At 41.1% G+C, this 26859-nt stretch overlaps 2 protein-coding genes and 1 long non-coding RNA gene across 4 annotated transcripts in view; 2 read left to right on the top strand and 1 right to left on the bottom strand.

Annotated features, from left to right (window-relative positions):
* The window catches only part of LOC116398619 (uncharacterized), a 22998-nt gene extending 16168 nt beyond the window's left edge, over nt 1–6830 (bottom strand). The window contains exon 1 of the long non-coding RNA XR_004213766.1: nt 5970–6830. This is a non-coding gene — a long non-coding RNA (uncharacterized LOC116398619). The remainder of the gene's footprint in view (nt 1–5969) is intronic.
* mdh1ab (malate dehydrogenase 1Ab, NAD (soluble)) lies at nt 6554–12391 on the top strand. The gene is made up of 9 exons (XM_031875075.1): nt 6554–6769; nt 7189–7287; nt 7638–7734; nt 9511–9686; nt 10537–10659; nt 10736–10912; nt 11055–11168; nt 11734–11823; nt 11911–12391. Exons 1-9 carry the CDS (start codon nt 6767–6769, stop codon nt 12031–12033), a joined length of 1002 nt encoding a protein of 333 aa, XP_031730935.1. The 5' UTR covers nt 6554–6766; the 3' UTR covers nt 12034–12391.
* A 1241-nt stretch (nt 12392–13632) lies between these two features.
* Nucleotides 13633–26859, top strand: part of ugp2b (UDP-glucose pyrophosphorylase 2b) — a 29088-nt gene continuing 15861 nt past the window's right edge. Inside the window, exons 1-3 of one of the 2 annotated variants that reach the window (XM_031875104.1) lie at nt 13633–13745; nt 19240–19367; nt 20407–20514. In XM_031875104.1, the coding sequence (XP_031730964.1) occupies nt 19269–19367; nt 20407–20514 (207 nt within the window). In that variant the 5' untranslated portion in view covers nt 13633–13745; nt 19240–19268. Of the gene's footprint in view, nt 13746–13777; nt 14636–19239; nt 19368–20406; nt 20515–26859 lie in introns of those variants that run through there. The other variant, XM_031875095.1, reaches the window with a different exon arrangement.

Genomic DNA, 26859 nt, shown 5'->3' with positions numbered 1-26859 from the left:
TTAGGGCGGGGCTACACGGTGATTGACAGGTCTCTACTAGAGACGTATATGGCGTCTCTACGTCACTCCTCCTCAGTCCAGATATGGTCACTTCCTGTTCACTGGTTGCAAAAAACAACCACATGGCAACAGCCGTAATCCAAGATGGCGACTGCGAAATCGCAGAACTTGAGGCTTCAAAACGGCAGAACACAAACCAATGAGTGACGTCACAACGACTACGTCCACTTCTTATATACAGACTATGATTATAACACACTGAACCAAATGCAATAACACACACACACACACACACACACACACACACACACACACACGCACACGCGCGCACACACACACATCTCTCACACTCTCTCTCTCACACTCACAGTCACACACACGGGTAAATTCTGCGCTGATTTCTGCTGTTTATTCAGGACACTAGCGCGGCTCTGCCTCCACCGCTGGGTCAAGTCATGTCTTGTCAGACGCTGTATCCTCTTTCCATTGAGTATGACGGTTACAAGTACCACAGGGGCCTCCACCGGGGCCCCCGTGTTAAACACATTCACCCTGCAGTTAGACCTGTCTGACGGTAAAGAAGGCTCGTCTTTCACACCCAACGCCTACGATTCAGACAGAGTTCACATCGGAAATTGGTTTTATTTAACCAATTTCTCCATCTTTCATGTATTGAAAACGTTCTCAACTCTACTGTCCAGCTTCTGTGGTCACATTTCTTGCTATTGTTCAATGTAATGCCGCCCAAAATTAAATAACTACTTTAAAAACACAATAAAAATCGTCCCCAAAGACGTAAATAACAACGTCCCATGACTTCTCTCTCCCCACGATGACATCTGTACAGTCATTAGAGGCTCTGTGTGACAAGCACTTGAGAGTTTAGCGGCTAAAACAACACATCCCATTAAAACATCATCTGGGGGGGGGGTTGACAGATGATGGTTCAACTGTTCGTTTTAAATGCAAAACATGTGTTTCCTATCATGACATTCGCACCTCACAGACTGAAGCCGACCACACGAGTGTGTTTTTACAGTTTCTGTGAGTGTGTGATGACGATCAGAGACAGTGGAGATGAATTAGTGTGTGTGACCCCCCCCCCCATACATGTACATAGCCTTAACATCGTCTGGGCAGGGCCGATCCCGCCCGGCAACGAGCGCTATCCTGGCTAACATCTGCTGCGCACGACCCGGGGCCACTCAGAATGGGCCTTAATCCCCACACAGCCATGTGGTGGTGGTGGAGACACATTCTTTTACTTTTAGTGGAGTGCAGCCCCCCCATTGTGGCTGTGCAGAGGGGTGTGACCGCCAGCATCGGGCAGCGAGTCGCCATCGACCGGTCCAATTGGATGGATTTGGGTTTGTTAGGTTAATGAAAGGTGGTGCTTGTTATGCTAAAACAACAGTTGCATTGATAATAAAAACACCTTTCCTCTCAGATGTCAGTTTGCATCCAGGACGCCTTTTTTTTTGGTCATCCTTCAGTGAGTTTGTTTGTTTGTTGCTGATGACAGCAGACGGGGAAACGGACCATCAACAAGCAGAACGTCAACATGTGGCAGTTTGGTGCCCCCTTGTGGCCACCAATAGGAGAACAGGCAGCTCTTCTTTAACACTTAACAACACCAGGAATCATTCAAAGTCACCACACAGGACGAGCCGTGAGCCTCCATATTTTTTGATAAAGATCTTCGTTGGAAATAAAGACGCAGCCTCATCAATTAGTCCATCGCTGTGAGATATGTATTTGTCTTAATGTGGAGTTTGATTCCATCAAACCCATTTCACGGACCATTTCCTAATGCAAACACTTCAGGAAGAGAGAGAGAGTGTGAGGCCGAGGACGGCTCGCTGTGTGCATATAGTATGAGATTTAATGGAATAGTTCTGCATCAGTGCCAGGAAGTTAGTCTCTGTGTTTGCAGAGGTCTGTGTTCTAGGAGCTCGGCTAGAAACAAAGTCCTCCTCAGGTTTCAATCACAAGACCAGCGAGAGAGAAACTCAGAGAGGTAGTGAGTAAGTACATCCGCACGCCTCCGGGCCTCGTCCTAAAAGTGCCAGAGCGGCACAATAACAACAGCTCGGATGGATCTGTGGAAGCAAACCAACGCATGAGATCTGGAGGATGAACGGGACAATGGGTCTCTGGAAAATATATCTTTTGATGGACAACAGGAGTTATTAAAAGTATATGTGTGTTGAGTGATTAGATGATGAATAAAGGGCTAAAAAAAAGACACAAATGTGTGAAATGCAGAATGCCAAAATGCTTTTCTGGCTGTTCTGACCCACAATCCTTTGCGCTGCAGATATATGAACATTGAGGGTCAAAGGTCATGTCCCAATTGAAGGCATACTGAATACAACACTAAATACGTTATATTTAAGGGGCAGCTGCATGTACTGAAAGTTAAAAAGAAAAAAGTTTGAGATTTGGAAACACAGCTTATAGATTTAAACTTTTCCCATATCTGAGGAAACGGTGCTTTCGGTTTCAAGACAATTTGACAGCGTAGAGTTGTGAGTTTACACTCTGTCTGTCTCCAACGTTTTTATTCAATCATAAACCCAGATCTTTAAGCCAAAACTACTGCTGCTGCAGCAACAAGTGTCTTCACCACAAACCCATCAACACCATGTTTACAAGTGAAGTGGCTGGTTAACTGCAGCCTTACACTGACACCTAGTGGCTCATCACAGCTACTGCAGATAACAGCACACGACAGGACCGGGCCACAAACACACGCATACCGTCTGTGTACTACAGGGTGGGCAATACAACGAAAACAATATGAATCTGCTCCATCTGATCTAAAGCTGCATCGACTGATCTACGACACAGATGAGCCGGGTGATGGTGGCACAGGGATGCAGATGTTGAATACGATGGAGGTGATGTAATGATCCCGCTGTGGTTGCACGTTGCTTAACGTATTTATGTGGGTTGCGGCGCTCGTGTGACTGCAACCAACCCGCCCCCCCCCCCCCCAGCTATCTCTGCCTGTACAATGTGAGAGCTATTTGGTCTACTAGCGACAGCAGATAAGAGGCGATGCTGAGGCCGGTTGGGGGGGGGGGGGAGTGCTTGGCTATCTGCCTCAACAGGGTCACTCAGGTGCACTCTGCAGGACAAGTGGAGAGTAGCAGAGTGAGAGGAGATAAAAGTAAGAGAGAGAGAGGTGGAGGTGGAGGGAGGTGGAATGACAGAGGGAACAAAAGAGGAGGAGATGGAGTGGACGGAGGACAGAGAGAGAGAGGTCAGCAGAGAGGAGACGTTAGAGACGTCAACTTATCAAGATCTGCTCAGAGCGTGACATGTTCTCTGTACGCGTGCACGTGAGCTCCATAAGTGCATGCATGTGTGTGCAGTTTAGGGATCCGTGCATGTGTGAACTTTGCCGGTGGGTGGGATGAAAAACACCCACAATGCCGATTGTTTTCACAGAGCACATACACACACACACACACACTCACACACACACTCACACACACACACAGAGGATCAGGGCCGGCATGGCAGACTGGCACCAGATATTATCATGTGTTTTTATTTCCTTCTGATTTCCTTTTTTACAAAGAAGAAGTCGGTCTGATCCCCTCACGACAACCTGACTGTGTGACTGCCAGAGGAAGAACATAAACACCGAGTCTAACTACACAAACAACAGACTCGTTCAGATGGGCGCTGATGTAAAGTCAGAGCTGTCACAAGTCGTCTCTGTAATAAAAACCAGTGAGGTGATTTCTGTGGATATGAAAGGCTGATGAATATTTCAAAGACAAACAATATTCTGATCCAAATCCCAGATTTAAAGCTCAGTTTAGGCTCTAAAACCAGATACATCAACACAGCGATGTGTCTATAATAATAAGACGACTGTTGACACCACATTCACAAAAATACACAAGATGTCAAAGTCACCCTCCATCGCTCATTCCCCTCAGCTAGATTTAAATCTGTTAACATAAACACAACAAAGTGATACTAAATAACCAAATATTATTAAACAATGAATTCATGATATGAGAATAATAATGATACGTGGAAAAGACGGAGAAGGGCCTCAATAAAATATAATCTAATGGAGTGACTTCACTCTTCTACTCCTGATATCTCACTACTGACTAACTCTTACTCCTCTACACAGACCTTTACTTTGCAATTTAAAACTTTTACACTTGAGATCAATATTTCGTCGCACAGTGACGTTGAGTGAACTGCATGAAGCAATCAAAAGATAACCTGAATATTTATTGTTTTACAGCAGCACTATTCCTGCAGACAGGAAACACAACACTGACTTATAACCAGCTTGTAAAGTTGATGTGTTAGCGCCGAGTCTATCCACACGTCCAGCACACATGGAGCCACGTTTATCATTCATTCGCTGTTATGTTTGTGGTCACCTGACGAACGAATGCTCAATAATCATCTTTTAGTTCTGCAGTCGGTCTCCAACAACTCCAGAGGGAAGTATCCGTCTCTAGGTGCTAGAAGCTCCGCTATGTTCACCAGCTAGCAGCTAACTCAACACCAGGAGCAACGCTGTCATGTCACACTGTTAATAACAGAATATTATATATATACTGTATATATATATATAATATAAAGTAAACTATTCAGGCCTGGCAGGGCTCAACACTAAACTTTTATAAGTGGTTGGCATCAGCTTTTGGTTGCTGAAACCATTTTTATTCACCTTATATTTAAATTAAGATACTATGCAGTTATACATCAGCTTAACAATGAAAGTGTGTATTTAAAACATGTAATGTGTGTGTTGTTGTACAGGCTTTGTAGTAGAATTTCCCGTTGAGCTCTCCCAACGCATCACAAGTTTCCTTTTTGTTTTTCGTGCAGGTTCATCTGGTTATTAACAGATATTACATATAGATGATCACTCTACGAGCTCACTGCCAGCTATGAGGAACCATCATTAAGAGATCTTCCCACACCTCTCTGTGCAATGAATACAAAAGTGGAAATAGCAGCAGAAGAAAAGGCTCATCATAAGAAATAGACCACAGAATATCGTTTGTCCCAAACTGACACCCATGACCGACACAGAGGGGTAGAAATGTAACTGGAGCTGAGAGGAGCACTGCCAGGCAGCTGCTTCAAACATCTCTGATTCAGGCTTCACACACACACACACACACACACACACACACACACAGTGTCAGCCCCTGTCACTGGCAGGTGGAGACCCCGACATCAGGGCCAGTTTTGGGGCTTTGGATGAAGAAGTGGTGGCTGATTTAGTGCCATTAGTTTGAGAGACAGAGCAGCAGGATGTGTTATTATTATGACGCGAGTCACTGAAAACCAAATTCTACTTATTCTCTTATTAAGCGTGAATATATATTTTACTCTTTAACTGTGTTCTATCAAACTGCATGCTAACAAACTGTTTGCTGTATAAAAATAATTTACAATAAGTATTATAACAATAAAATTAGTTTTCCAGCAACAAATCCACTCAATCATCTCCATAATAATGCCATCATATATATATATATATATATATATATATATATATATATTAATTGTCATTTTAAATGTTTTCCAGTTTTTATTTATCTGTTGAATTTCTTAAAATTACACTTAAAATGTAAGTTTTACTTTTATGTATTTCATCTGTAAAATTAAGGTTTTCTGTTTTAATTTTTAAACGTACAGCACTTTGAGCTACATAGTCTGTATGAAATGTGCTATAATAATAAACATTATTAAAATATATGTAGCTGATTTGTGTTAATGATGTTGCATTGATTGAATAAACATTAAATAAAATGTGAACTAGATATTGATGTAATTACGGACTCTGTCTCTCTGTCGGTCACTCTCTCTGTCTCTCTGTGTCTGTCTCTCTCTCTCTGTCTGTCTGTCTCTCTATTAACAGCATTGACAATAACATTATCACAGAGATACAAAGAGGTGAGACAGGTTAGTTAACTTACCTTGATTATTTCAGTGACAAAAAAACTGCAAAATAAAAACAAGCTTCTTCGTTTGATTAGGACGACACGTGAACGCGAACTTAATCCAAACTTAACCCGCTTTGCAACTTAAATAAACGTTTAATTTCGTCTGACTGCACGTGCTGGTCTTGTGCATCTGCCTGTTACGAGCTGCTAAGCTAACGTCTGGTATCAGGTCGCTAGGCAACAGCAAGCGGCGCTTCATGGGCTAAGCTAACCAGCTAGCTTGTTAGTAATCTATGTAGCAGCAAGCTAACCAGCTAGCTCGTTAAACAGCCATATATTATCGAAGAATGTTTGTAGAGCGTAGGTAATGGTAATAGTATCGATAGCAATGTTTCTTATGTTACCATCAACGGGATAACTTTTTTTTTTTTTATTTTATTTTTTTTTAAATTGGACTACGCAACTATAAATAATCGTACCCGGATGTTCAATCTGCCGTCAGACTGTTACAAGTGTCGTGATTAACTGAGGACATAGGAGTGAGAAGTGGGAGAGAGAGAGACAGAGAGGTACAGAGAGAGATAAAGAGAAAGAAAGAGAGAGGGTGAGACGTGGAGAGAAAGGGATAACTTTTTTTAAAAATTGGACACACAACTATCAAAAAATAAAAGTACCCGGATGTTCAATCTGCCGTCAGGCGGTTACAAGTGTCGTGAACAACTAAGGATTTAAATAGGAGAGACCTCCGGGTAGAGCGAGAAGTGGGAGAGAGTGTGTGAGAGCGAGAGAGAGAGAGACAGAGAGAAAGCAGCTCAAGCTATCGTGCAAACATGGTGAGTAAAACCAGCGTATATATCAGTTATTATTCTATTCCAATAATGCATGTTTAACGTGTTTAAAGTCGCAGTTATTCCAATTGACCCAATAAGATTTTTTTTTTAACGACACTTTTAGTCTGGCTCACGACACAACCAAAATGTTAGGACTTTTATTTTGTATTTTGTATTCGTGTTAACGCTCTACATTGCATAGTTTTGGGGGATTTAACTGTTGTTATGCAGCAGTGAGTCCTGCATGGAAAGTCTATTTTTAAAGCACCCCCCTCCCTCTTCCTCCTGCTTTTAGTAAATCCTGTTGACCGGAATAGACACGCCACGTGCACTGGACAATTAAAACTACCCCCACATACCTGTCCCTCTCAGTGACGTCACTGCAGCACTAACAGCACTTCTTGTTCTTGTGTTTCTTGCAGTCTGAGCCCATTAGAGTTCTGGTGACCGGTGCTGCCGGGCAAATCGCCTATTCCCTGTTGTTCAGCATCGCCAAGGGAGATGTGTTTGGCAAAGATCAGGTAAAGAAGAAGGATCTTTGTAATTCCCTTATCTCATTAGGCCAGTATCAAAAGACATGCACAGTGAACAGCTGGTGTAGGTTTTAAAGGGTGACATTGAATCGGATGTTGGGAAGTGATCCGATTGCATCCTGAGACGAGTCACGGTCATCTTTGAAGTCAAATGAAATGGATCTGGTACCACGGCCGACTTTTAAAAATACCACCTGATCCGTTTGACACGTGGCGTCGGCCTTCACACTCTGTTCCAAACACCAAGACATTAATACATGAAGGTTATGCTTTTTAACTGTCAGTTAAATTCACTTCAGTATGTGTGGGTTTTTTCCCCCCTTTCCTCCGTCTGTCAGCCGGTGGTCCTGATCCTCTTGGACATCACGCCCATGTTGCCGGTCCTGGACGGCGTCGTGATGGAGCTGCAGGACTGTGCTCTCCCACTTCTGAGAGGTAACATAAATATTAAGGTGGTTAACACTGTTAAAATAATGAGATGGAGATTATCCTTATATTTCATGGATACACAGGCATCAGATATCAGTTTTAATGTACAATTTGCTGTTTTTGTAGAACCTATTTGGAGTTATTTAATTGTATTGATATAATATATATTATACAAATTGTAGGGTTCTAATTTCCTGATCATTTACACAAAAAGGTATCTTTCTTGTATTAATAATAATAGTCCCAGAATACCATTCACCAGTCCTGCTAAATACTGGCGACAGATACACTTTATTTACTTTAATTAAATGCTTTTACAGTCGGGACTTATTTCCTTTTTCCCCCCCGAGACACTCGATAAATACGACCACCGGGTTTCCAGTTTGGACGTTTTGATGTCATCACTGTAACCGCTGTCGTGACATGCAGCAGTCGTGAGGCGCCATTATGTGCCGTCTCCATTGTGACCTGGAATGTTTCCTTTGAATCGGCGCCGTCCTTTGCTTTGTTTGGACGTGGAGCTGTGAGAGGCCCCCCCGACTGTATTAACCAACTGCGCTGCAAAGACAACGCTCCGTGCAACCGAGACAGGATACGTCCAAAATGGATATATCCTCAAACCTGTAACGCACGGGTGGTTTTAGAAGAGATGTTTGGTTTCTATCTATTTAAGAGGAGAAGTGTCCTGATCGACAAGATTGAGCTCTGCTGTAATTGTTTTTAGGGAATGTTTGAACAAGTTTTATTGTTAACGTCAGCAGGAACTCCCAACTGAGAACTTGTTTCTGGCCAAGAGACGGCACTACTGTTACACACAGGATCGTTACCAACAGTCTGCCCCAAAAAGTGCATCTAATGGCATGTCTTGCAGGATGTAAAAGGTTCTGACTCGTGTAGACCACCATGTCCAACTTGCGTGCTCTTGCAGGCTTTACTTTCCATTGTCAGCTGTCCAATGAGGAGGCTCGTAGCTCGTAGTTTTCTATATCCCTATGCATTAATTGTCTCAAAACACTGACCTTCTGCTGGCTATAACGAAAGAAAGTTGCTCCACATCCTGCTCCATCAAAGCCTAACTTTCACTGAAAGCTACTTAAAGGAGTCAACCACAAATGATCCAACAGCAGGACAGACTAGAGGAGCTTTTATTTTGATAGGGCAAAAACACACATCAAAGCACATTTTGCAATTTTACTACCGTAACTCTATTGTACGGTAAACACAAAGAGTAAATGGTGACGTATGAATCTGTTTATTTCCACTTTCCTCTTGTAATAGTAAAATATGCATTGAACAATTGAACTTTGTGTCCTCAATGTGAACTCTCAGTGAACTTGAAAACTTACGTGTCATCTATTAAAGAAAATGGCTACTGAAAAAGTAGCAAAACTACTTGCAGAGTGGCAGAACAACTTGTTCCTTACGTGGAGTAAAGAAAGTGCAGACTAAGCAGTAATCAGAACTGGTGGTTAAACACCTCATGTTACCTTGACTGTATCGAAGCTGTGAAAAGTCAGCTGGATACAGCAGACAAGCCCCTCGTGGGGGCTGCACTTTGAATCTAACTTGTTGCTGTATGAATAAAGGAGCCCGTGTGTTACATATTTTGAAGCTTTGCCACAGTCTACTGAATACGTAGCTGTAGTATTCTCTTCCCTCTTGCAAGAGAATAAACAGACAAAGACAACTTTGAATCTTGTTAAGACTTTATTATTGATTTGTGAACAAAAACTCTCTTCTCCCGATTAACCTAGAAATATTCCACCACACTCTTCTCCACAGAGATCGTCCCCACCGACAAGGAGGACGTGGCCTTCAACGACCTGGACGCGGCCATCTTGGTGGGCTCCATGCCCAGGAGGGAGGGCATGGAGAGGAAGGACCTGCTCAAGGCCAACGTGGCCATCTTCAAGAGTCAGGGTACCGCTCTGGAGAAGTACGCCAAGAAGACCGTCAAGGTACCAACACAGGAGCGAGTCTACAGACGCGCTCCGACACGACTGACACGTCCACTCCTTCAGTGGAACTCTTCTGCTTCTGGCTGAGCTGCTGTTGCAGAGTTTAAGTGTAGAAATGTTCCAGAGAGTTAAACGTGTGTTGCTGCTGTTTAGTTTCTAATGCTTAACCACATACCTAACTATGATATTAAGGGGTTATATTAACTATTAATATATTAGTAATATATGAAGTCTTTTTACAACATCTAAAGTCCTGAGAGAGACGAGGCCCCTCCTCCTCCCTGTACCTCTCACAGACTATTGTTGTACGTTTTCCTCTCGATTTAATGTCTTCATCGAACCCATTCCATAAATTCAGCCCACAAATCAACGTACACATCATCTTCATACTGGTATGAAGATGATGTTGTGTTTTTTTAGATTAAATCAGGCTCGAACCTCTCTCTCTGTCTGAGAACATTTTTGTACGTTGCCAGGAAGTAAAATAATTTGTGCTCTCTTAAATTCTACCAGATCCATTGACTTCAAAGCATGTGACTTTAAAAACGAACGCGATAGCGTGTTCTACAATATTTACTGTCGTCACAGCTTGTAAAGAAAAAAAAGATATAAAACCAACAGCTTCTCATAAATCGAGTAAATCTACGCTCATGTTTTATGCTCCGTACATCTGGAACAGACTCCCAGAAAACTGCTGACTTCACTTCTTTTAAATCAAGACTTTTCTGTCTGCTGCTGCCTTTCTATTTATCCCGGTCTTAATCTATTTTTGCTTGTTGTTTTCCATTATCTTGGCTCTTAAATATTTGTGTGTGTGTGTGTGTGTGTGTGTGTGTGTGTGTGCGCGCAGGTGCTGGTTGTAGGAAACCCTGCCAACACCAACTGTCTGATTGCAGCCAAGTCTGCTCCCTCCATCCCCAAAGAGAACTTCTCCTGCCTCACCCGTCTGGACCACAACAGGGCTCGCTCTCAGGTGCGTTTTTCTTGTTTGCAGCTTTATTCTTTTTCTTTACAAATGAAGACTCACAGACCTGGACTTTTTTTGCTAGGTGGCGATGCGCTGCGGCGTCCCTGCCACCCACGTGAGGAACGTGATCATCTGGGGGAACCACTCGTCCACCCAGTACCCCGACGTGCACCACTGCCTGGTCAACATGTCCGGCAGCGAGCTCGCCTGCTTTGAGGCGGTGAAGGACGACGCTTGGCTTAAAGGAGACTTCATCGCTGTGAGTGTGAAGAACATTTACTGGAATCTATTGGACTGTGAGATGCATTTTGCACCCGACATGCTCGGCTCTTCTGCTCACGTTTCCCGTTGACCTGCCCGCTGCGCTTTGTAACGTCCCGGTCTGTGTTGTCGCATTGCAGACGGTGCAGCAGAGAGGTGCTGCAGTCATCAAGGCCAGGAAGCTGTCCAGTGCCATGTCTGCAGCCAAGGCCATCTGTGACCACATGAGAGACATCTGGTCGGGCACCCCCGAGGTAAACGCCGTGTTTATTTATTCTGTAGTCATGATGAGGTGGGAGGGTCTGCCTGTTGGTAACAAAGACTAAACTGGCAAAACCCTCAGTCCTCTTTTTTTTTTTTTTTGTTAGATTGTATAGAAGTCTATGAGAAAATGACGTGAGATGATGTTCATTTAGTAAATTATGGTCCATTTAGAGTCAAACAGACCATAAAGCAGAGTGTGGTTTAGGGCGGGGCTACACAGTGATTGACAGAGACGTATATACGGCGTCTGTCACTAAATACCCTGCTTTATGGTCTGTTTGACTCTAAATGGACCATAATTTACTAAATGACCATCATGCTGTATTGAAGAAGACTTGAAACTAGAGATTGAGACCATAAACTCATGTTAACAATGTTTACTGAGGTAATAAATCAAGAGAGAAGTAGAGTAATTTTCTCATAGACTTCTATACAACCAGAGGAGTCGCCCCCTGGTGGGCATTAGAGAGAATGCAGCTTTAAGACATGAAGCATTGACTTCACTTTTCAGGTTGCTGCCTGGTTTTAACCAGATTCTCCTCTTGTTATTTTCAGGGCGAGTTCATCTCCATGGGTGTTTACTCCTCTGGTAACTCCTATGGAGTCCCAGAAGACCTCATCTACTCATTCCCCGTCCAGATCAAGGTGAGACTGCACCCTTCAGTATGTTAATGAATGCACCTAATAACTGTCGGTCCTGTGCACATATGAAAGTATTTTTTGTTTTCTCAGGACAAGACCTGCAGGATTGTGGGTGGCCTGGCCATCAACGACTTCTCCCAATCAAAGATGGACGCCACGGCGGCGGAGCTGATAGAGGAGAGAGACACAGCGGTGTCTTTCCTGGGAGCATGACTAGACCCCGAGAGGCCACCCAACCAACACTCAGACGGAGGACGCAAAACTCCAGACGCACGCTTGTGATAAAGCACTCCACGTGTGTGTGTGTGTGTGTGTGTGTGAGAGAGTGTGTGTGTGAGTGTGAGTGAGAGAGAGAGTCAGTGTTTGAGTGTAAAGCTAGATTTATAACTCCACCCTTAAGTGTACAGTACAAACTGAAAGTCCACCTAACTTGTTACCAATACTCTTCTTTTCTCTGCGGGTGAGTGAAACATGAATGGTTGTTACATATAAATAGTCTACGATGCACTGAGTCCTCAAAACACTGGAATGGATCACTTTTAAAAGCTGAACAATAAAACATTTAACAGTTGTGTTTTTCACGTTTTTTACATGTGTGAACTTGCAGGAAAACAAATAGACACAATGCAGCAGTCCAGCAACATGCATGTTGGATGAATTAGTGAATGTTTTCCTGTATCTGCGTGCTGGAATAGAATATACTAACTCTGATACACCCAACACAATATATGAGACTGATACCCAGCCTAGGGTTTTAAACCACTTCTATTTATTTTATAGTTATCTCTCAGGAATACTACATGTTTTAAAAATATAACTGTAAATATGCCAGATTTAGCCAATAGGCTAGTTTCCCCCCCCCCCCCCAGTCCCCGTCCAGTCCTTCACTAACCTGTAGTATAATAATTAGGGATAAATAGGTGGACCGGGAATTGTTTCAGGACCAGTATACTGTTTATCTAATGGGTATAAAATTATAATGTTATGTTGATGCTTTTGATTCTGGACTACTTATAAAAAGTAAAGTCATTTCCAGCAGGGATTTTAAAATATTTTAGACCTCATTCAGGGGAAAAAAATATTTCAAATAAAACCCATGATTTGATTACATGAAATTATATCTGACTGAAATATTGTGACCTGTATTGTGGTGATACGAGTACAATAGTGCACAGCAGAAGCTGAAGTACAACGCAGTGTCACAGTTTCACCAGGCAGGGGCAGTATTTACTAGTTGTTTACCCTCTCCCAGCAGCATCAGGAATGATTATATAATAATAAAGTCACAATGTGTTGGTTTAAAAATGGTTACTCGTTAAAAAGGACAAATGTACCCAAAACACAATGCACTGTCAACATTAATGATGTAAATCTACTGGGATGTTGCTTCCCAATCACTGTGATACTACGTATTATAATAGTACATATGTTCTTTAAAATGTTAACTTTAAAGCTGTTATACAAGTACAAAGGTCATTAATAAATAATGAGGTTATCTTAGTGTAATTTACATCACTATTTTTGCATTCTTTATACCGGAAATGTCCGAAAGCAAATCACACGTTGCAGAAATCTATTGGTTGTCAAAATCTGCGTCACGAGCAATCAACCTTTTCATTGGCTGCCTGTCTTCCTGTAACGTTCCCATTGGCTGAAAGAGCACTGCTGTACAAAAATATCTTCAAACTAAGTGTTTTCTTTAATTTCTTTTAATAATTTTCCTGTGAAGTCAACGGTAAACAGAAGCCAGTGGTTTTAAGGTGAAAATCTATTAAAAATATATAAAGGTATATGTATATATATCTTTATATATGTGTGTGTGTGTACCCCTGCTGTCTCCTCTGCGGTATTTTGCTGTGTCCTTCGGTCAGACTCGCAGGACCTATCGAACTTATTTCCTCCGCCAGCATCCTTCAAGTCACACAGTAAGAACATGGCTTTAAATCGAATTACATTCCACCTCTTTGCCTCTTGACACTACCGATGGTTTATTTTACCCCATAGCGAGTGGAGCTCGTGATCGTATCGTCACGCTAGCTATTAGCCCAACGGTCGTTTTTTTAAACGTCAGCGGTCGTTTAATCAAAAACGGGGGGAAAAAAGGGGACTTGTGTGGCGTTCAGGGCACCGTCGTAGGCTACAGTTATCTTTATAGCTAAGGGTTACAAATGAAGGGAGAACACACTTGAAGGGGAGTTAATTGTTTTCCTTAGCACACGCACACACACACACTCCGTCCATTATTCATTCATTTCCGCAGCCTCCGTGTCGCTTAGTGTGAAGTTCCCCGTCACGCAGGTCATGCGGATCAGGGTCAATAGTGTGAGTTTCGTCGGTTAATAATTGGCGATGTGATAGCAGTACAAAAAAAAAAGAAAAGAGGCTGAAAGGGTAATAAAAAACACTGTGACGTCGAGAGCCTCACAGGCAGGAACTGTGACGTGGTCGACGAAAAAAAAAAATGGGGCTGGAAAAAATGAGATGCAGCCGATAAAGGATCCAGATCCATGTTCAGAGACTACTTTATGCCGCAGCTCGGAGAGACAACATTAAGAGTGACTGGATGTTTGTGTGTCTCCGCCTCCAGAGCTTTAAATGTGAATGGACTTTAAAAAAAGAGACCGGTTGTACACACCTGGATACATGACCCGTCTGCTTTAAAGACACCTTATTATTTTTTAACTAGTTTACTGGATGTACGTTCAATGACGCTTCGCTCTTTGGGACATTTAACTTGAAGCTCTTATTTTTACATTTTTTTATTATTTAACTATTGCTGAACTGGCAGCTCTAAACATGGCACTTTATGTAGAAGGTAAGTAGTGTTATAGAGGTTGTGTAATCCACTCTCAACCTTTTTATGTACAAGTAGATAAACATTTAATTAAAAAAAGAGCCATACCTGTGCTTTTATTTTGAAATGTGTTTTTGCTTACTAAAGAGCCAACCTCATTCTCTAATCTGTTTCCTCTTAGTACAGAAGTTTTATTTCAAAGCTCTGGTACCTGAGTTATTCAGTCACCATCCTTGTCTTCTATACATTATCCTTTATATCTCTACATGATCATGATTGAAGATGGGCAGTAAACACACACTCATGCTGGAATTTAACAAGTTAAATAGTTCTCCAGTGTATTCACTAGTTTTTATTTCACCACTTCTGTTTTTATAAATGTTACGCTTCCTGTTAAATCAACAGACAGCCTGCTGGTAAATTACACGTTTCTGCCATAAATACAACAATCAGCGTTCTAAAGAAAACCCCCCCAATGTGCTGATGATGACTGTAGTTTTGATGATAATCTATAAATAATTAAATTGGACGATGAGGTACAAAAAACTGCAAACATGACAGATTTCACAATCTATGAAACAGTGATGGGCATTTATTATTTGACATATTATACTCATTTACTCATGCATGCAATGAATCCTTAAAGCAGTAGATTAATGGACATATAACATCAGTCACCTGGTTGTTTTATCTGCCCGTGATGACAAAAAGTGAAAGTTAACCAAAAAGCGTAACCGTAATGTGAATCCCTTTTTATCTATAAATTCATAAATGCTCCTATTAAGATATTAAGTATGAGTAAACACTTAATTCATCATTTATAAAGCATTGTTCCTACATTAACACTCATTAGTATGCTATTCATAACAGTTATAAATGTTTTATTCTTGATTAATAAGCTCGTCTATTATGTGTTTCATGATTGTGTTTTCATACTTTATAAATTATATATTCCCCATTTGTAAATGAAGTATTAAATATATTACAAACCAGTTATTAAGGAGTTGTAGATGATTAATACTATCATTTATAAAGTGTTAGTAAATTATTAAGAACTTATTTAGATGTACATTATTCATGCATTTATATACATAATGATTTAGATATGCACTAATGGTTAGGGACTATGTTAATATATGCTTTATAAACGCGTATTAATACTGCAATTCATGATTACTCAAGTAGTTACTAGTCATTAGTAAAGTGTTGTGTGACCTCATCTAAAGTGAGAACTATCTATGCCTTACAATATGCGTTTAATGCGTATTAATCAAGAGTCAAACATTTCTAAGTGTTATAAATAGCATACTAATGAGTGTTAATGTAGGAAGAATGCTTTATGAATGATGAATTCAGTGTTTACTCATACTTAACTGATGCTTCATAGCGTGTAGGTATTATAAAGTGTTACCGCTGTTCAAGTGCAGCCACACCTACCTGTATGTTGTAATTGTATAGTCACATTTTTCTTCTGATCTAATAGTGATTTAATTTCGCCCTACCTGTCGTTCTCGTCCTTTTGAATGCGTGACATTTTACTTTGTCAGCAGTTGTTGGGAATAACATAACCTCAAAAAGGGGGCACCAATATGTTGGGAACTTAAAGGAGCGTGTTTGGGTTATCAGCATCTAAGAAACTAAATTCTTGACATCAATAGAATTATTAATGTCAGTAACAATTATTAATGATTATTAATAATAACGGGGCACCACCCTGGGAACAGGGACCAATAACCAAACAATAAAACTAAGTCTCATAATTAGTGTTCACTCGCAATGTCAATAGTCTGAGTACTATTACACATTCAGAGTGAAAGTGAAGGTTTAAGTACAGTAAAGCACAGACCACATATACAGCTATTATCACAATACACATGCACAAAGTAATCACAGACAGCTGCTCTTTAAAATATTACAGTTTATTACATTCTAATACTAATGATCTAGTCAACTAATATCTAAACTAACAACAACTATACATTCATGAGCACGCTACCTAAAATCAACAGACTATTGAAAAGAGGGGGGGAGTGTGTGAGTGTGTGTGTGTGCGTAAGGGGGAGGAGCGAGGGAACAGCTCAGCCACGTATGACGTAGTTGGAACGTGGTGACGTCTCTCATGCGTGAGACTCAAAAATGGCGGATAGCCAACAGGAGACCTGGCGTCTATACGTGCCGGTAGCCGTTTAGCACGTAGCTAGATTAGCTCAAAGCTATATATATATATATATATATATATGTGTGGGGGGGGAATTAGTAAAAGAGAAGGGAAAGGAACAAAACAAAATGAAATAAAACAAAAGATTAAGATCATCTGCGCCGCGCGGGAGTACGGAAGATTGCTCTCTCAGCCAGGGGAGCAAGAACCGCGACTCTTTGTCTCAGCCGGCGGTTCTGACCTCCTGAACTGATGAGAAGCAACTTCGACCTCACTAGGCGGCTAGCTCAACACAGATCACGGTAGCATGAAATACACTAGCTTCTCCACAACCCCAACGATCTCAGCGACCGTTAGTGTCGGTGATTATTAAGCAGACACCACGTTATAAAAATGAACAGTACTTTAAGCACACGAACAAGATAAAATAAACACAAATGAACTCTCCAACTCTGCCCAGACTCTATTTCGCCTTACGGTACGATGCAATCGTGGTGATTGAGGGGGGTTCTTCTGAGGGGTTCTTCTGAGCTTCGTTGGGCCCAGGCAGCGCGGCTGCGGGCCGCGGGAGGTGTTCTCTCGGTAGGAGAGAATCGCTGTCATCTGGATCAGGGATTTTCGCGTCCTTATGGCCGGAGCAAACGAGGCGCTTGGTGGAGAGTGGAAGTTCTCTCTCTCTCTCTCTCTGAAGAAGTCTTACTTCTTCACTTCTGCAGGACTAAAAGGGGTTCGCTTCGTGGATACGAACACAGATAAAATAGACAGTTTGGTGAATTCGGCCAGCGAATATAAACTGTTAGACCTAGGATTTGGTTGAAAAGGGAAACAACGTTGGTGTGTCCCTAGCTCGACGGAGGTCGAAGGGAAAAAGCATTGAGGTGGGGGTTGCAGGTAGTTTTGTAGAACAGTGGCTGAACCACAGGGGTCCTGGGGTGTCTTGGCTCTCGGCCAATTAGATTGCAGCGCTGCTTTCAGGTGACTTCAGGAACGCATAGTTTTTGGGGGGAGGAAACTCACACCCTAATGTGAATTTCTTCAGAGTTGGGGTTTGGTGCTCAAACTACAATCAGGATGAAACCTTTGCTTGCAAAGGGGAAGGCCTGACTCCCTTTGTTCCACAGCACATGTCGAAGCCATATAGTCAGATCCCAACGCAGTGAACCAGTGTGACCAATGCTACTGGTTTTGTTTGCCAATTAAAAGTCTATTGTTATTATTGTGTACACGGCAAAAGGTTTTCCATTCACGCTGGCATAGCTGAGGGAACTACATAGCTGCTGAGGGTTCGTCTTTGGCCTGAGTTAATATTTGAACGATATGCGTTTCATGAGGCCATATGTTGATGTTTTAGATTGTTAAAAATCGAATGTATGAATGGCTCCGCTGTTTCTTAACTACCTTAAACTGATGTCACCATATCTGTAGTGCAATGATCTAATATCGACCCTATAAAGTGAGATTTAAACATGTAATGTACTAAAAACTCCTCGTGGACTGAGATACACATCCAAATGTCTACTTGGCCTTTTTTTACATTTCCTGGTTTCTCCAGTGTTGAGTCTTATCTCTGTTTTATAGCCATATATTATGCGCCATATACTATATTTATGCGTTACGCAAAAGCTCTGACAATATTGGAGGCATTGTCGCTTCTGATAACGAGCTCTAAACGACGCCGAGATACCAAAACTCAGACCTGCTCAGACATCCCCAATGATGACCAACGGATGAGCAATGAAACGGTGACGCACAGATGGTGCTGGCTCATCTGACCAAAACCACCAAATAGTAGATTTTGCAATAATGGAAGAACAAGAAAAGCAGCAAATTCCCACAGAACCCGGAAACATCAAATGTTTTGCTTCTTAAAGCTCTCTGAATTGTTCTTTGCAGCTCTGGACTAAGTTCTCTGTGCTAGTACATCGAGCTGTCCTCCACCAAAGAACTTCTGAGTTGACCAACATTCATAAGATTAGTTGATTGAATCGTCAGATCAGAGTTTCTCCACTAAGAATTGCTCAAAAGCACCACTTTAAATCTTGTGTTTACCAGAGATGTGCTCATACATTTCTTTTTAAATACGTCATTCAGCATGAAAGAAGCTTAAAAAACGACTAATCGACAAAAGAAATCTCAGTCGACTGAGACCAGAACTACCGATAAGTCGACTAACCGACGAAGAGGTGGCTGCTCTACTTGTAAAATGACATAAATAGTTTCCAGCTGTTGAAGGACTGATGCACCCTCTTGATTGAGTTTTCCACACCATTACAATTTGGGGGTTTTCCAGCTTCTGTGACGGCAATAGAATCCTAGTAGAACTTACGAAAAGTCCCTTTTTCTACTTGTGTTCAGAGGCAGATGAGGAGGCTGCAACAGATGGTTTGAGTTAAGAAAATGTCAGAATTCAAAGTATGCTTGCAGCTGTGTTAAAGACCTCGTCTTCCAACTTCTCTCTCCTGCTCAGGTCTGAGTAAAGGAGTGGCCAACGGAGGGATGGCTCAGTTCCAGGAAATGATGCGGCAGCAGCTGGAGACCTCCATGCACACGGAGCTGGAGAAGCTTCTGGACACCAGCAGAGGAGCAGAGCGAGAGGTACAACATCTCACCCTCTCTCCGACCATGTGGTTGTGATTTAGAGGGGTGGTTTGGGTCGCACACAACCGCTGGATAAACACAACAGTGACACATACCGTAGAGTCGTGCCAATGGAGGGGCTCCACCTAGATGCTTACAGACGCACACGCATACATAAAGTATACGTCAGTGGACAAAATTCATCAGAAACTAGCAGAACTTCATCTGTTTCTACTTCAATAGAAACAAAACAAAGCTGCCACTAGAGATTGCTTGACCCCCCCCCCCCCCCCCACACACACACACACACACACTTTTATTTCAAAGTGTTTACAGTAAAAGCCTTTTTGTACACTCAGTTAAACAAGCCAGTGCGCACACACACACAGCTGTAGAGTACACACTCTTTAGTTACACACTGGTTTGAACCACTGGGCAGGTCTCCAGTGTGACAGACCACTTACAGTTATTTATTACCCCTACCCTCTAGTAATGCATTGTGCTGCTTTTTAATACACATTCAAAATCAATTATTTATCAAAAGAAATGTTTACCATTTACTTTTTTGTCATCTTATTTTCATGTAAGCATAGTATATATATATATTAAAAACTAATTAATAAATTTGCTCGTGCAGCAGCAGTCTGCAAAAAACACAAAAACTGGACAATTTTCTCTTTTGAAATGACAATATTTGGATGTGTTTTGCCGTCTTATTAACTTTTAATTTGACTTCTTTTAGCCCCTAAAAGGATAAACATCTCAATGAGGATAAATGTCGAATTGATGATCAAACCCACATTTCACATCTGAGGCTACAGCTGATTTGTTTTGTCTTTTATGAGTGCAGCAATAAAACAAAAGCTTAATTTTAATAAAATGAAGATGTCATAAGATACAGTAAAAGGAACATTAAAAAAAGAAAGCCAAGAAGGAGGACATAGACTTCTCTGAAAGGGATTGGCCATAATGTTATTCATTTATCCTAATTCATACACATCATCTTACTCGTGATTGAGATGAATGAAGGTTTAAATAAAGTCCCTGTGTTTTCCAGGTGTCCAGGAAAGACTTTGAGGGCTTCAAGAATATTTTCCACAGATTTCTGCAGGTGAAGGGTCCGTCGATAGAGTGGATCAAGATACAAAGACCTCCAGAGGACTCGGTAAGTCCACTTCATCAAGGTTTTGATTGTGTGTACGTGTTTATGGTGAAAGAGAAAACGTATATTCCAATTAAAAATAACTTTTTACCAGCAGCTCTTCATGTTTCTGCATCTTTACAAGTGAATATTGTTTGAATGAATCATTTTTAAACATGTGTTGTACGTGCATCTTTTGTATTGTCTTGTCACGAGAAGACTAAGCCAGAAAGCAATAATTAAAAACAAGAATGAATTAACACCCAATAGGAAACAGAAATAACCTCTCACCAATGAGGCATGTTACTACGTCTACAGATGATATAAATCCAGGAAGACCAGTTTGAGTCACACATCCACGAGTTTGAAGGCTTATCAGATGTAAAACACTGCACTAATATTATGTCACTAAGTACGGTTACAGGCACAAAATAGCCTGTTTTTTGCCCTTAATCTGAAAAAGACAATATTCACACTTAGTGGTTTTCATGGCTGATGAAAATGAATATTCCACTAATATTCCTGTGAACAGGAAGTCGTGTATAACCTGAATAACTTCAGCCGCAATCTTTCATTTCTACAACCACCTTCTGGGAAAGGTCGACGTTGTGATATTCGAGATTATCCAAAAACCTGTTGGTATGCGAGTCTTGCATAATGTTAAAAAAACGTAGGTGTGTTTCTCCTTCCGACCAGTAATGTGGCCTTTTCTTTCTTCATTTTCATTATCGATTAATCTGCTGATAAAATGGGAGAAAATAGTGAAGGATGTCCGTCCCAGTTTCTCAAAGTCCAAGGTGATGTCTTTAAATGTCTTGTTTTGTCATTTTCTGACATTTTTGCATCGATTATCAAAATAGTTGGCGATTATTTTTCTGCTGATCGACTGATGGATTAGTCGACTAATCATTGTGTCTATAAAATGTATGAAAACATAAACAAGGAGTTGAATAAATCGTCTCATTGTCACAGATATCTGATCCAGCTAGTTGAGTCGTTATTGGCCCGATATCCAATATCGTGATCCAGCATATTGTATTTCTCAAAGATAGATCCAAGGGGAAGCATATATATAATGAGAATAACAGAGGGCCTTGAGTTGAACCTTGTGGGATGCCACATTTAATGTGAGCAGGAGATGAAGAGCAGTTTCTGTTTGTTTATTTTTTAAATGATGACTCCTTACTTTCCTCTTGAAAGTCGTCTTTTTCTCATCATGTACTATCGGATTCTTGACTCTTGTTTCTTTGTGTTTCTTGACTGTGAATCATTCATCTGTTTTATTGAAGAACTGTAAATCACGCTGTCGGCTCTAATAAATTCTTTCATTATGCGGTTCATTTCAGAATCAAAGAGTCTTTAGAGGGGATTGTAAATCCACATCTACAACAACGTGGTGAGAAGAGTTTGAAGTTTGTCTTATCAACCAAGATGTTTTATTTGAGCGCAGTAAAAAGGCAGATAAGCTGGTAACCAAGTGAGTTACTTGTAACCTTTAACACGCTAAGTGGTGCATTGCGTAACAAACTGTTTTTACCAGTTATGGGGACAATTGGGAAATGTGGATGATGTACTTTAAAGCAAAAAGAGCACTTTAATCTAATGTTTTAGTCTTTCTTTTGCATCAAAGCTCCGAGTGTGCAGACCTTTCTTAACACTTGAACTAGATGTGTGATTCAGGACTCGTCAGCTCAGTTGCATGTCGGAGGGAACATCCTGTCCCATTTGTTCCGTCCCACCGCCATGTGGAATATTGTATCAGCAAGTCGTAAACACACTCTGTTTGATGGCAGTAACGCTGTCATGAGGGGGTTTGAGTCCCACCGGAGACGCCAATCATGAAATTACACGCTCGGCGCATTTTTAGGAGCCTAGCTGGCATTTAGTGACATTAGAATAAGCTGCAGTTTCAGCATCATTTAATATTTAAACCAATGAGGTGAAAGGAGTTCAGCTTTCAGAGCCGTTTACGGGACAATAAGCTTGGGTTAAAAGGTCGATTCTTTTTCAAGGAACGAGACCTTTTGACACATTAGTTGTGGAGCAGTAATCATTAGAGACGCACTTGTTTTATTACTTTGCAAAGTATTTGTTTAAAAAAAATAAATCAGCTATAAGTTGACAACAAGAACGGTGATTGGTCACTTTGGACGCCATTAGAGATCGTTTTTAGTGAAGACGATGTTGAAGAAAAACTTCTCTCAGTCAGTAACAAACATCTAACAAACCTCCTGCTCGCCATAATCAATGCTCTTTATCTCCTGTTCAGCAATGAGACAAATAGAAGTTCCTTATGTAACTAGAGTTATACAATCATGTCTGTAGTCACTGTATGTCATAAAGTGAATGAAAGACTGTCGACACAGTCGGTGTGAGGAGGAGAATAAATAAGTAAAGTAAGATACAGCTCGAACAAGTATTGTACGATTTCAATGTCTACATGTTTCATGACCAATAGGACCCACAAATGTCATGCAAGTCGGGAAAGAATAGTTTTGTTAGTGGTAGAAGTATTTACTCAAGTCACAAATTTAATGACTCAAGACTTAAACATCAACGACTCATGACTTCACTTTCCCCCCAAAGATTTAAAAGTATCTACCAAGTATCGTGTGCCACGAATCAATGTATTACCGGGATCAACTTCACGTTAACGCTATTCGTTCGCAGCAAGTCGACACTCGATTCCCCAGATCCACTTAGTTTGAACCAAGGAGAGAAACATGAACTAACGACATGTTACTGAGCTCCGGTAGGAAGAAATGACTAATCTGTGGTCAACGAAAAATAACTTGCAGTATGCAAAATTACAGCCAGAGACAGGAATGGCATTACATTTGGTAAAGAGAGCATTATGACTTGTTTAGGACTTGAATCTCAAAGTTTATAACTTGGGATCTATCATACTTTATAATCTGTCATACTGTTAAATAATATTTCACATCATGTTTTATAAACTGATGTTATGGGTGTATTTAAAGATGTCGTCTGCAAAGAAACTTTAGCAATACAAATAAGTGCTGTTGGAGTAAAAGTACAATACAACATGTCAAATGTAGAGGAGTTGGAAAATAAAGTAGAATAAAATGGGAGTAAATAACAAGTTCCGCAAACAGTACTCATGACTTTCCACCACTGATCATGGATCGTGGTTTAACCGCCGCGTGACTTTAAGACTAAACTGACCCACGATGAGACAACCTGAATAACTTTCTCATCTTTTATTTATTTATTATCTAAGTGTATGTCTTATTGAACAGGGTCGCCAAAATTCCCAGATCTCATTGTGTCCTGTAGGTTTCCTGCATTGTAAAGTAATTTACAACTAAATGTCCCGTTTATTGTTTACAGTAGATCTACATTTACTATTCTCTACCCTCAAACTAGACAAACAACAACAGTTTCCTTTTGAATGAAGTGTGGAGTTATATTTAGGTCACTAACAAAGTGCCGAGTCATCAGTGTTCCTTTGAGGCGCTTGTGCAGGATGTCCTCGTTCTCTTTCCTTAGTTTTCGATCACAAGGGATGCTTCAGTTTCCATGTGATGTGTGAACTTCAAAGACTGAAAGGTTTGGAAGGAGTTAGTGAAATAAGTGGTTGCTTTTGATCTGAAGGAGGATCTTTGGAGTCTGAACACAGTGCCCTGTGTTGGTCCACATGTTGAGAGTAAACAGGCAGTAAATGGAGCAGCAGTACATGAGAACCCTGAGAATGTTCTTCTCCTGTGACTTTAAGAGCAGAGTGGGTTTATCCTTTATGTATGTTTTATTTCCTTGTTGTGATGGCAGATAGAAAATATGACTCACAAGGTAATTGAAAACAGAGCCGCAGTGAATTGTTTAGCGGTTAAGATGAGATTAGAAACATGCTGAGGAGAAACAAGGGAGCGTGTTTCATCCACACTGTTTTAATCTAGATCAGATTCTACACCAGACACGCAATAATTAATCCATTAATTAGTCAGTGGGATTCAGCAAGCTCGGTCCTCCACGCACATTAAATCACTTTCGTATGTGACCATGTCATTCCGTCGTTAAACGTCATGTGACTGAAGTTCACACATGTGAACCGTCGTGTGTCTAAAGGCTCGAGTGTTTTTATTTCATACGGGAAATATTGTAAATTCAACCATTCAGTCTATTTACTATTATATTTAGCTTCCTACTGATGAACTATATCTTGTTTTCTTTAATGTCTCCTTTGCTGCACTGCAGATTTGCTGACTGTGGGACTATTAAAGGATTACAATATCTAAATAAATTGTGCTTTAAATATCAGTTATCAACCATTAAAAACTTGCCAAAAAGTGACAAATTCCTTTTGACCGATTGAACCATATGCAGTCCTGCTTCTGCTGACAATTCATCCTGTTTCATTCAGCGTACGTAGCTGTGAAACCCATGAACATGTTTAATTGTTTTCCAGCACATTAAGGCTTCTCTTTTAAAAGATGTCCTCGAAGAAGGAAACCTGTAATCTCTGACTCTCCCAATATTCAGCTCTGCCAGTTAAAACAAACAAGATGTGTTGCCCAACAGGATGTCTCCCACTTCCTGTTGTGAAATACAATATTCTTCCTAAATGAAACCTCACACGTTCGGCGGTTTTCCTGCCAGAGACGAGGCCGCCTGCCATGTTCGGTTCTGTCTCACTGAACCCAAACAGAACTTCCTCAGATGGAAACACAAAGCCTCGTCTGTCTTTCTGCCTCCTCGGTCTGCAGCCAACGAGGAGAACAACGCATCACTCCCCAATTCTGAGACGCCTCGTTTCTTTTTTGGAGGTCGGAGCGGCAAAAGATGAATGAAGTGTGATTAAAAGATGGAGGGGGGGGGGGGGGTAGTTACGTAAAGACAAGAGAGAAGATTAGAGCTCAGGAGAGGAAAGCTGTGAGACAAGTGTTGAAGCATTAAGTGAAATAGAAAATGAAAGTGACGCCCAATGGGATGAAGAAACAGAAGAGAGTCAACATCATTGTGAGGGAGAGGAAGGAAAAGTAAACTCAACATGTTATAACCACCGCTGGATTCTAAACCCTCCCCCAACCAAATTAATAACTCAGCAGCTTTGTGAGTCCATGAAGGTTTGACGCAGACGGCTCACTCGCTCCTGCAGACACTCGAGATGACGAGCTGACCCGACACAGAAACTATTAAATCGGTACATTTTTAAAGTGTGCAGACAAACAAAGAGGAGATGGAGCTTTGTATGTAATCCATGAAATCATGAACTAGGAAAAAAATAACTTTCGGATTAAAAGTCTGATTTGAACCTCTAACCAATTTACTTGTTTTTTTCGAAAATGATTAATTGTCTGTTCCTGCGATGTATGTTTTCAAAACATTTCTCTCTATTTAATCTCTTTTGTAAAGTGTCTGAGTTTCTTGAAAAGCACTTCCTGAATAAAATGTATAATTATTCTAGAGACAGCAGAACCCTCACAGGGCAGGTGGAGGTCAATGGGTCAACTAACAAAACGATTTTTCACCCGAGAGACAAAACGTAGCAATCGTACTCAAGTAACGCCACTAACGTTATTTTAACCCAAACTACGATCTTTTACTAAACCTAACTAAGTAGTTTTGTGGGAAGACAGAAGTTTATTTTGAAAAGACCGTATTCATGTAACGAGCGAAAATTTACACGTTTCGCTGGATTTTTGTAGGAAAACGCACAAAAAATACAAACCGTTATATGAAGAAATGTTGTCTCCAGGACAATATTATGCTGTAATGATGATGCATACACATACTCACAAAACAATACATTGCTGTTCAGCTGGTGATTGACAGGAGCTCTGTAAGTTACAGAAAAGATTGTAAAGACTGAAGAAATTTCCAATCAGCTATGTTCCAACCAGCTAGGTTTCACTGTCAGCAATGTAAACCGTATGTGAGCATCGACACATGTCAGTGTTACTGGTGACCTGCTGCTCAATGTGAGGCTGATGGATCAGCACTAAGTCGGTGCTTCCGCTGCACTAAAGCGTCCTGCAGACATCGTTCCTCCTCCACTGATGCTGATTAACATGTTGTGTAAACCATATTTATTTTAGTTGTATAACACTTTGAATCCCTCTGGCGTGCGTCTGTTAATCCAAAACTATAATCCGTGGCTGGCCTCTCTCTCTGCTGTAAAATGTTTGTCAGTCAAAGAGAAAAGTAAAAAATAAACTTAAAGACTACAGACTGTATGTAAGAGGTGGACGTAGTCATCATGATGGCACTGGACTGATGTTTTGAAGCCTCGAGTTCCGCGATTTTGCCATCGCCATCTTGGATTACGGCCGTCGCCATGTTGGTTTTTTGCAACTAGTAAACAGAAGTGACCATATCTGGACTGAGGAGGAGTGACGTAGAGACGGCGTA

The sequence above is a fragment of the Anarrhichthys ocellatus genome, unplaced genomic scaffold (assembly GCF_004355925.1).
Source record: "Anarrhichthys ocellatus isolate YVR2014 unplaced genomic scaffold, GSC_Weel_1.0 scaffold3, whole genome shotgun sequence".
NCBI classification, from domain to species: Eukaryota; Metazoa; Chordata; class Actinopteri; order Perciformes; family Anarhichadidae; genus Anarrhichthys; species Anarrhichthys ocellatus.
Note: the sequence above shows the minus strand (reverse complement) of the source record. Positions and strands in the feature narration are given on the sequence as shown.

Coding starts and splice junctions, on each gene's coding strand:
- mdh1ab (XM_031875075.1), top strand. Junction 7,288..7,637: donor ATGTGTTTGGCAAAGATCAG/GTAAAGAAGAAG, acceptor TCCGTCTGTCAG/CCGGTGGTCCTGATCCTCTT. Junction 9,687..10,536: donor ACGCCAAGAAGACCGTCAAG/GTACCAACACAG, acceptor GTGTGCGCGCAG/GTGCTGGTTGTAGGAAACCC.